The 12,176-nt window shown below is 45.8% G+C and overlaps 1 protein-coding gene across 1 annotated transcript in view; it reads right to left on the bottom strand.

Annotated features, from left to right (window-relative positions):
* The window catches only part of LOC139757628 (putative neural-cadherin 2), a 298,685-nt gene that overhangs the window by 151,515 nt on the left and 134,994 nt on the right, over positions 1-12,176 (bottom strand). Inside the window, 1 exon segment of the mRNA XM_071678287.1 lies at positions 1,241-1,768. Within this exon segment, the coding sequence (XP_071534388.1) occupies positions 1,241-1,298 (58 nt within the window). The 5' untranslated portion in view covers positions 1,299-1,768.

Genomic DNA, 12,176 nt, shown 5'->3' with positions numbered 1-12,176 from the left:
GGGACCACTCCAACACCATGGGAGGGACCTCTCCAACACCATGGGAGGGACCACTCCAACACCATGGAAGGGACCTCTCCAACACCATGGGAGGGACCACACCAACACCATGGGAGGGACCTCTCCAACACCATGGGAGGGACCTCTCCAACACCATGGGAGGGACCTCTCCAACACCATGGGAGGGACCACACCAACACCATGGGAGGGACCTCTCCAACACCATGGGAGGGACCACTCCAACACCATGGAAGGGACCTCTCCAACACCATGGGAGGGACCACACCAACACCATGGGAGGGACCTCTCCAACACCATGGGAGGGACCTCTCCAACACCATGGGAGGGACCACTCCAACACCATGGGAGGGACCTCTCCAACACCATGGGAGGGACCTCTCCAACACCATGGGAGGGACCACACCAACACCATGGGAGGGACCTCTCCAACACCATGGGAGGGACCACACCAACACCATGGGAGGGACCTCTCCAACACCATGGGAGGGACCTCTCCAACACCATGGGAGGGACCTCTCCAACACCATGGGAGGGACCACTCCAACACCATGGGAGGGACCTCTCTAACACCATGGGAGGGACCACACCATCACCATGGGAGGGACCACGTACACGTCACATCACTCGTGGATAGTGGCACTTCCCACAACTCTTGATCTGTCATGCAAACTTGACCAAACATTCAGTAAGTCGCACACGTAATGTTCTCCCCGCGACTAATGATGGAACGAGAGAGACCAGAAGCGTCTAAAACACTACCGACACGTCAGAAAAAAAAAAACACATTAGGAATGTCATGGCGATTCTCAAAGGCTCGATGGAAGGTAGTGAAAAACCCATATAACTGTAGTAACTAATGGCTTACCTGATGTCAGATCCGCTGAGGCACACCGCTGCTGCTGAGAGTGAATAATACCTTACCTTTGGTGGTGCCAGATACACATGTCAAAAACAAAGACGAAATTATACTTAGAGTTAACCCACAGGGACGTGACAGTTAACCCCCAGGAACATGACAATTAACCCATAGGGACGTAACAGTTAACCCACAGACGTGACATTTAACCCACAGGGACGTGACAATTAACCCACAGGGACATGACAGTTAACCCCCAGGGACGTGACAGTTAACCCCCAGGAACATGACAATTAACCCACAGGGACGTAACAGTTAACCCCCCAGGGGCGTGACACGTGGTAAATCCGCACTAACACTTACCATTGTACAGGTTTTCCTCCAGGGGAATGAGAAGTGGTATCACCACGTTGATGGCCATGGTCTCCCGTGTACCACACTGGCGTGACGATCCTGATCCACAGCGAAGCTCGTCTCCTACACTGACCGGGGGATACTGAGCCACACACTCACATAAGCTCCTTTTTTATATTACTTGAAGATCCTGAACCCAACTTCAGTGTCCAGTAATTTCTCTCCCCTCTCTCCCTCTCTCTCTTATCGAAGTCCCAAATCTGGAGGTTTCTCACAGTACCTTGAATTTCAGAGCAAGTTTCATCACAGTTCCGGATACATAGATATGTGCACTCTCTAATATGAGGCTGATGTGTTATCCATGTATCTCACATGCATGAGAGTCGGGTGCACCAACAGCGTCCTTCCTTGGGTAATGTATCACACACAATCCTGATCATAGGTCCTCCCTGTGTGAAGGGAGAGACGTACTTCGATCAACATTCAGCAATTCGATGTGGTGATCTTCGTGCCTGAAGACCCCGTGCGGAATGACACCTGATGGGAGAGAGGAAAGAGGAATATATATATGTATCAACATATCACTAATGAATTTCCTTTGCATTAAAAGATGGTAATTTATACGTTTGGCATGAGATCACATATATTCATAATCTACGCCTGAAACGTAATCTTTTTTTCACTAATCTCTTTTTTTTCTATCTGACAGTGTGTTTGTAATATTTACCAATACATAAGGAAGAGATTTAGTAAGAGAAAAGACACAATGTAGGTGAATGTGGCGAAGCAATACGGTAAAACATTTAAAAATTGATAAAGTAATGGTCTTAAACAGACTATGTTTACACTGTAAACACTATAATCTTTCCCCATCATAGATTTACAACTGATTATAATATCTGTGGTGGATATAAAGCAGTTATCAGCCCTCTTAAGCACGACCGGACCAGCTTTGAGCACGACGGTGCGACCCTTGAGCACGACGGTGCGACCCTTGAGCACGACCCTTGAGAACGACGGTACGACCCTTGAGCACGACGGTACGACCCTTAGTTATGATGGCTCAGCCTTTGACGTGATCCTTAAGGGGTAAGGTCGAAGGCCTTAGCCATCATACCCCAGGGCTGAACCACTGTACCTCAGGATCGTACCGTCGCCGTACCCGTAGGGTTTCAGCATCCAGAGTGTACACTGGGTTAAATATGAAGCATCGCTACACAGTGGGTCCGATGCCTCTCTCGTAGCGAATCGACCAGCTCTCCTGGTGTTGTGGGAGGGTTAGCGGTACAGTGGGTCGCCCGTCAGGTCTGAAAACCACGAGGCGAACGAACGCTTCGAAACCTGAGATGAGGAAGGTTCACAGTTTCGTCACTCGATGCACGGCACCACGGAACACACACACACACACACACACACACACACACACAAACAAACACACACACACACACACACACTGTGACATTCTCAGCTGAGGTAGTCACTGTCGGCCACACATGCCGGAACATGGTGGACCACAGACGACATGCATCGCGGTCGGGTGGCCACGCTACACCCATCGGGATAACGACCAGGTTAATTATGAGATGTAAATGACACAGGTGTACGGTATTCCATGTGTTACATTACCTGAATATACACGGTGACCAGGGTGAGGAGGGGGGTTATAATGGTGAAATACGGTGTTCCGGATACTTTATGAACACGGACTCTATGTAGGGTATATAAAACACTGGGAGGCCACGTTATACATGCAACCATCAACCGTATCTCATATTGCTGTGGCATAATTTGTTTTTACTACGTCATACGTTCCGCCACTCCTTGCTACTCCATCAGCGACCCCTGTCATGCATACGCACTTACTAACACAGGTCTACAGTGCACTACGCTAAAAAAAAAAGTGTGTAACAAGCATCACAGCTGCTGTTACTGAGGTGACTGACCTGTAACATCTCTCTCTCTCTCTCTCTCTCTCTCTCTCTCTCTCTCTCTCTCTCTCTCTCTCTCTCTCTCTCTCTCTCTCTCTCCAATGGTTAGGGTCACAGCAGTTGTTACCCCACAGCCGGTGTCTGTATCCGCTATACTAGAGATGTTCTATGTGTGTGGACTGCACAGTGTGTTGTTTACTCCCGCAACACACCTGACCCTCACATGTGCGAGTATACACATGAGAGATTCCTTGCGGCCTTCACAGCATGCTGTCTGTGTCACGTGAACCGCAGCCATTTCGGCGTAATGACACCTTACGACATCATTACAGAAAGGTTAATGATCTATGACCACTCCATTGCGCGTCATATGTTCCAGATACCAGTCACAAAATGTGGTGGTCAGCGGGAGGAGAGGGCATGTCGCTGCTGGGGTCTGTACACCGCGTGGATGCACGCGCACCTATGGTGTGGTGGCGTTAGCTGACGTTGGATCGGGATGACATACCGGCATAAAATTGAAACCCTGAAGGAGGTTTTGGCTTCCTCCGGTGCGGGCGTTGCCGTACCCTGAGGGCGAGACTATATCACCTACGGCAGGATAACGTCTCAATCCACGCAGGGCTGGCCTGTTCAAGGAGTGGTCTGGCCTCCATTCCCCCTACCCCACCATCACGCTGGGGCCACACCCACCCACATCTCCCAGACCTCGACATGTTCCTCACCAGGAGAGACGGCACCGAGAACCAGTGCTACTGCCGTGGTGAGGGGGTTTACGTGCGTGGGGGCATCTCCGACGCCCACCTGGACGAGGCCATGGGACAAGTACGATGGTTGGGCAGCACATACACCTAGCAGGATGAAGGATGTTCACTGCATCATCGACGCACAGAGACAAGCCATCATATATATATAAAACATTCATATGAACATATAACATTCCCTACATTATCTAACAGGATATTTCGCTTGTAGGCAACATGGCAGCACCCCTGACACCATGGCTACCAGCGTGTAGCAGGTCACACATAAATTTCTCAGTATTCATTGGTCCGTGTGGCATAATGCTTCACACATATCATACACCGATTTTTTTTTTTTTTTACATGGTGTACATGTTAATAAACTAAATAAGTTTTTGATCGCAATCATAACGACAGTTAACAGTATTCAAACTGACTGTATCAGGCAACATGACACTAAGGCAGTAACATCTGGGTGCGTAACGCCAAACCCGTGTCTAAAAATGCGTATCACAAACTTCTCAACCATACGAAGCGTCAACCATATCTACTATCATCAGGGTGAAGGAAACTCTGCCATGTGTTAACCACACCATGAACCACGTCTGCCACACTCAATACCATGAGAGAAGGAGACGACTTCCATCTCATAAACCATGAACACGTCGACGTAAACTTGCACCATGGAATGGTCGACCAGCACCATCTGTCGACCATGAGAGCAACCATCTCTCGACCGTACCAACTGTCATCCAGACCAATGAGAACACATCTACATGTGGCAGCTGCCAGTCAGGCATCATCACCCGTAACACCACAGCCTGTGTGGTTGACACTCGTACCTTCCTCACCAACTTCTACACTAGCCCAACCATTTGCCAGACATGCGTGTTTACCAACAACCCCCAGGACAACATGCGCCCAGGACAACGAATCTTTACGTAGTGACGCAGTGACGCCCTCCCGTGTGACGGACCTCGCGTCACACGCCCATCGTAGTAATGCTGTCTGGCTCTCCTCCTATCCTTGGCCGGTGTGTGGTAGCTTCCAGGAAGACGGGAGCCTCTACGGAAAGAAAATGTAGATTGGTCGCCTCCTGATGGCCTCGGGATCGTTCGCTAGTGCCAGGCAGCGGGAGATAAATATTGAACGCTGAGAGAAATAAAACATTTTGAAAGGCTGGAGAGAGGCTTTAGGATGATTAAATGGAAGCTGCATAGGCTGGAGAGAGAGAGAGAGAGAGAGAGAGAGAGAGAGAGAGAGAGAGAGAGAGAGAGAGAGAGAGAGAGAGAGAGAGAAGGGGGGATGAAGAGAGATAATATAACAGTTTACTGTTTTCGTATTCCTTGCAATAAACTCACGTAGGACACGTGCAAGCGGTAAGAATATTGAACAAAACCATTAAAAGTTAGATGGCAACAGGAGTATCTGAGGGAGAAAACTATGGTGTCTCTCTCCTCTCTGTAGAGTCTGGCTATAGACAGGGATATTCTAAGTACAACAATAAGACTTCAACTCCCAGACTTTGACGCAGCGCAACACACACTCGAGGGAAGTAGCCAGGAGCAGCCACATGATAGCCAAGAAGGTAGCCACATGATAGCCAAATGAGAGCAAGGAATATAGCCAAATGGCAAGCAGGTAAGTATAGACAACACTATCTCGTGTTACCACGTGGGCGAATCACCATCATTTCACCACGCATGTCCCACTCAGACACAGAGACCCCCCCGCCTTGTTACAGCCTTCTGCTTTTGATGCAGATCCTGCAAACGCTGTCCATTAACTTGTCAGCCAAACATTAAGTCTGCCGTCATAAAGATGATAGATGAACACACTCAAAAGGCGACGGCCTGATGGGATGTTAGCATCTCCCACTGACTGACATTCGTTTAATTTCCGTTATCAAATGAACTTAATGAACAAGTATGTATTCATAATATATAAACTATGATGGAGGGGGAATGAATTCGCCTGCCTTGCGTTCTGCAGGCGGTAGGGAAATAAATTTAAGGCATTCAGTTCGTCTGCGTCTGTTATGCCTGCTAGCAGTGTGTGTGTGTGTGTGTGTGTGTGTGTGTCGTTCTCCTGTTACCACATCCACTGCCACGCACTAAGACAACGCATGGTGGTTACCATTTTCATCATAACTCGTCCCTCATGTTGTAACGTATCATTTGGTCTTCACGTCCTTCATGTTATTACATACTTCCAAGGTTGTTCGTGTTGTATGTTGGGGTTATACCCAGCTGTTGCTTTTGGTCCCGTTGTCTGCCACGGAAGCTTAAAAAAAAAAATTCAATGATGGTCTGGGCTTATTAAAGTCTAGTATCACTTTTTTTCTTTATTTTTTTTACCTTCCCTTGTCGCCTCCAGGGAAGACCTTGTTACATGGCTGGGGAAAATGAACAATCCCAACAAATTAACGCGAAGTCCTTTACTTACTGTTTTTGAAAAAAGAAAACGTTATGGGAAGGATTTTGGAAGTGGGAGACTGCGATACTCTCTCTGTCTCTCTTATCATTTCCTCCCTCCTCTCTCTCTCTCTCTCTCTCTCTCTCTCTCTCTCTCTCTCTCTCTCTCTCTCTCTCTCTCTCCATACCTTCCTCTCTCTCTCTCTCTCTCTCTCTCTCTCTCTCTCTCTCTCTCTCTCTCTCTCTCTCTCTCTCTCTCTCTCACTAACTAACTAAAGAAACAGGAACACTCACAAAACTGCAGAATACATTTAAAAGAAAACTTGCCGTAAGGTTCAAGTCGGTCCCAGATGAACGTATGATTGATGATCAAGTAATGAACGACAGAGATAAACAGTATTACGCATCAAGCAAGACGTGCGGTGAGCGCTACGCGGTAGCACTGCGTTTTGAAAATATGTGGTAGGCACTCGAAGGCAGACAGACAGGTCCACACAACTATAAGTAAGAACAGAGACATCATACATAAAGACGACACACCAACACATTATCCCAAGCAATATGTAAACCTTACGGTGTTGTCCTAATACAATGCATAACATCTCTCTACTTTTAACATCAAGCATTCGTATGACAATTTATCCTTGCAAAATTAAGTGAAACAATCAGTCATGAATAGATATGAAAATGAATTCATTCATCAATAATCACGTTAAAACATATATAATCATTTTTCGATTATATGCAAAATTATTTACTTCTCTTGAAAAGTGTATCAATACGTTTTCGGTTATATGTAAGATAATTTCACCCTCCTGTAAGTGTATGCTCATTTTCTCGATCATGTCTACGAATACTTACCCCTGAAAACCATAAAATGTTTTTGTAAAATCTAAAATAAATTCGCCTTGAGTATTAAATAACATTTCGATTATATTAAAGATTATTTCTTCCTCATGGAAAGTATATAATCATTTTTCGATTACAATTAAGATTATTTCTTCCTCGTAAATAGTATACAATCATTTTTCCTTGATACCTCGTCATTTCATCCCATGCAGAAGTAAAAAAAAAAAAAGAAAAATCGTTTCTCGATTACATTTAAGATCGCTTCTTCCTCCTCGGAGTCGGGTAATCGTTTTTCAGTTACATTTAAAAGATCATATCTTTCCTCATGATGTCCCGAGAGAGAGAGAGAGAGAGAGAGAGAGAGAGAGAGAGAGAGAGAGAGAGAGAGAGAGAGAGACGCGTGCGGCCAGAATCGGAGTATGGACCGCAGGCGCCCCAGTCCAAAATTGAGCGCGGCGCGCGACCGTCCCACGATCACCAGGGCGGCGACGCGTCTGTTCAGAGGGCGCGCGTCCTCCGCGTCTCCTCTGAGGCGCGGTAGATATTTCCCCTGGCGGTGTCCTCAAGTCCTGCAGGAGCGCGCGATCTTCACCTACGATGAACGAGGGAGTCCGGAGAAAGAACCTACTAATCTAGTATTTTTTTTTTCTTTCACTATACCTCATTTGCGTCAAGGACGGTTTAAGGTTCATTTCATGGTGGTAACTGTGTTACATTGACGGTTTAACATTATTTCGTGGTGGTTTAACTTCGTTACAGTCTCGATCTAAGCCGATTTCATGGTGGTTTAACATTCCCACACGCATTGATGTAGGTTTACCATATGGAAGTTTAACTTTCAAATGCACGGTCCAGGTTTTATTTTTTTTTCTATTCTACGATGGTTAACTACGCCAGGGTGTTGCTGAAAGTCGTCAGGTTCCAAACCATTCTGTCACCATCGGCTAATGGTTTCGAGAATCTTATTGTTTACAACACAAAGACAAGTTGGCCATTTGTGAGTCATCCACAAATGACATTAATATTTCTTTCTAAATGAAAAAAAAAACTAGTTCCACATCCTCTTTACTTTGTCATCATCCACACAGCGAATCCTACGCTTTCAAATCCACAACACGACAGATGGACCAGACAAACGTTGCCAAATCAGCTACGTAAAAAAAAAAACGAAAAAAAAAAAACATGGACTACGTTTTATGAACCCTCCCACAAAAAAGTTACTGAGGAGGAGGGATTAGCAAGCAATTTATCTGGCAGACTCGATTGGTGTTGATTATGAGAGTGTCTCTTTGCCCTATAGGATGTCAGTATAATTCATCGCTGCCTACGACCAAATGAATGATGAAAAAAAAAAAAAGATGTGTTTCCCTGCACAGGACGCAACCATAATTACCCCTCCCTCCGACCGACCAAATGAATTCTAGAAACAAGCCTTTCTCCGTTGCAAAATATGAGTCTTATTCATGCTTCCCTTCAACCAGATGAACTTTAAAAAATGCGTCTCTCTGCTGGAGAATGTGAGAGTAATTCATCGCTCCCTCTGACCAAATGGAACCTGATCCTGGAATTACACCATGGCAACTGGAAGCATTTGCAAGCAAATCAGGCTTTGAACACATCTCCCACACACTACACATACACACACACACACACACACACACACACAGAGGCTACACAGCGCTGCTATGATCTACCTACATTTAGTACAACCGCCTCAAACGGAAATAGTGAAGGGTTGGTAGATTTTGCCGAAGCAAAACTTCACCGTGCAAGGAGTGAGTGTGTGCAAGCAACCCGGCACATACCACAGAGACAGAAAGGCATATGTAAGCACAGGTCCATACAAACATATGACATATTATCTTCCTTTAATTCTATTCTACTTATATCGCCTTACTGCACAGCAAAAAAAAAAAATGATGGCACTCTCATGTTAGTTCTCATAAAATTCTTTAGAAGTAAAAGTTTGAGGAAGGGAAATGTATGGAAAACATGATGGCGATGGTGAAATTACTTATTGTATGACATTCTACAATATACCGACAACTGTTATGGTGCCATGGCAGTGCTAACATGGTGTTAAGAGGGTGCTATGATTGTGTTAAAAAGGAGTTAACATGGTGTTAGGACGGTGCTAACATGGTGTTAAGAAGGTGATAAGATTGTGTTACGGAGAAGTTAACATGGTGTTAAGACGGTGCTAACTTGGTGTTAAGAAGGTGATAAGATTGTGTTAAAAAGGAGTTAACATGGTGTTAGAACGGTGCTAACATGGCGCCAAACAGTGCGATGACCAAAGACAATCTTCGACGGCGCCCCGTGGCGTACCAATAAGGAGCACATACAGAACTTCCCAATACAGAGAGCAGTATACATCATCCAGTATACTGCATATCCTCCATACCAGGGTCGTATATCCTGTACCATATATCCTTCACACTATCTTCGTATATCGCATAATCTTCAGTATACTGTATATCCACCATATTAGGGTCGTATATATCCATCAGCATACCTTACCTCCTACTTAACGTAGAGCCACGCATCACCAGCATATATTGTCCATACCGCCGTTCATGTCTACCCAGGACGCGGTGGCAGGATAAAGTGTGGTGTAAGCGATCCCCTGATGGCTATATAGGCCAAGCCAAGCCCCGCACGAACCCATAAAACATTGCCTGAACTGTACATATACATGGCCAGCCCCTCAACTACCTCCTGGCCATCGCCCCTTGACTTACTAAGATAAGTGTTTTACTGAATTATTTATTAAGCTATACGCTTAACTTTAAGTGAGTAATTTTCAGTGAAAGTCTTACAAACGCGGTAACTGAGATGTGCACACAAAACGGAGTGAATAAATATGAATAAGTGCATCACTAACTCATCTATTCAGTTTTTCACCAGTGTCCTAAGGCTTTTGGCCCGGTCTCGAAAACTCTCTCATCATTACATCAATTTTATTTTCTTCAACACAAAAACCTTCACAACTTCCCTATCTCTTCTAAAACATTAAGCAATTCTATCACTCATCACAATACATGTTTTTGATTATCACTGTAACATCTAACAATGGAAACCTCCACCACAGATATTACTCTGGTTTCTGCTTAGGAGAGGTGGCTGCGTAGCTGTGTGTGCTGCCTCCGCCATCACCCACACCAAAGTGATACTCATGTTACTGCGTCGCTTGATGACTGTGAGGACGACAGCAACTCAAGGGCGAGCGGTTGTGATGTCTGGGTCTCTCCCAACACAACAAGCGCTGTGGAACACTCCCCAACACAACAAGCGCTGTGGAACACTCCCCAACACCTTCCGTTGTTTCCTAGCCTTGCCAATTACAATAGGCTAATTTCCCCATCTCCTTGAAAAAAAAAATGGCATCCTCCCTCATTTCTTCTTATCATCCCATCTCTTTAACCCTTTTCATATTCAAATTAAGGCCTGGTTTCGACGTATACTTTTGTCCCTGACTGGAGCATCCAACATAAGAAGAAAAAAAATCTGGGAAGTGCCTACCGGACGCGCTTATTCATTTATTCACTAAAAGCTGAATAACTGTGAATACATATGTTGGCAAGGGGTTTATGCTTAGCCCCCAGAATTAACTATATACATCTAAAGTAATCAAATATACCATCATCAAATCGTACTTATACTTCTCATTTTTTTCACAGCGGGAACTAAGTAGTTGCAATAATTCGTTTGTGGACTTCCGTAAATTACGAGGGGGGATTAGTTTTGTGGAATTTTTATAGATGGATGAGGCACCCGTCCTCCACACATGGATGAGGTTCCCTCCACCATACACACACATACATGGATTAGATTCCCTTCCTCCACTCCCACACACCTGGGTGAGGTCCCCTCCACCACACACACACACACACGTGGATTAGGTTCCTTTCCTCCGCTCCCACACACCTGGGTGAGGTTCCCTCCGCCACCCACACACATGATCCATCCCTCACCCCCACATACGTGGACAAGCGTCCCCCACCTCCCCAACATATATGTGGATGAATAAAATTAGTCACTGTTACTATACCCTGCATCAGCAAAATGATAAATCAGGTTTCAATTAAAAACTGAATATTAGTTTCACCCGTTCATCTATCAGCTCTTATTACCACCAACAACCACTACCGCCGCCGAGTGTCGTCACTCACAACTACCACACCATCGCTGTCCACTACCATACTACCAGTACCATGAACAACAACCATCCCCTCCCTCCCCCCCTCCTCTCCATCACGATACATCCGAGCTAATGGTTGTTGTCCGGATAATAACAACATGTTGTTGTCATCACTGCCAAAACTGTGAATGCCACCTTGACTAATCACCGCACAACCATACCACCAACCCCCCAACAACCATCCACAACCGGCAATAACAACGAACACCACCACCACCACCACCCACAACCAGAAATAACCACAACACCCACCCAGAACCAGTTACGAGAACCACAACCACCATCCAGGTACAAGGACCACCACCACCCACCATCAGCACAAACCAACCACAATCATAACCATCACAACCACCAGCAGGCCCACACAATGCCTGGGTTAATAAGGAGATTCGCCTGGGGACCGACGATAACAGACAACCCAGCCAAATGGAACCCACAAAATTGGAGCAAATATATATATCATTTATTTTTGCTGATGCAGGGAAGAAAAGAACTTATATACCATCTGTCCGCATTATGTCCATTTCTCAGACATGAGACAGACTTTTATGAGAGAGTGACACACACACACACACACACACACACACACACACACACACACACACACGAGAGAGACCCTAAGAGTCTCTCTCTCTCTCTCTCTCTCTCTCTCTCTCTCTCTCTCTCTCTCTCTCTCTCTCTCTCTCTCCACATCCATCTAGGAAATCCAGGATCAGCTCTGCTACGTCCGTATGGGCGGTAAGGACACGGCGATGTGGAAACACTAAGACGTCGGGACGAGCTGTATATAGGGACGTTATGCAACAGCCT

The sequence above is a fragment of the Panulirus ornatus genome, chromosome 27 (genome assembly GCF_036320965.1).
Source record: "Panulirus ornatus isolate Po-2019 chromosome 27, ASM3632096v1, whole genome shotgun sequence".
NCBI classification, from domain to species: Eukaryota; Metazoa; Arthropoda; class Malacostraca; order Decapoda; family Palinuridae; genus Panulirus; species Panulirus ornatus.
Note: the sequence above shows the minus strand (reverse complement) of the source record. Positions and strands in the feature narration are given on the sequence as shown.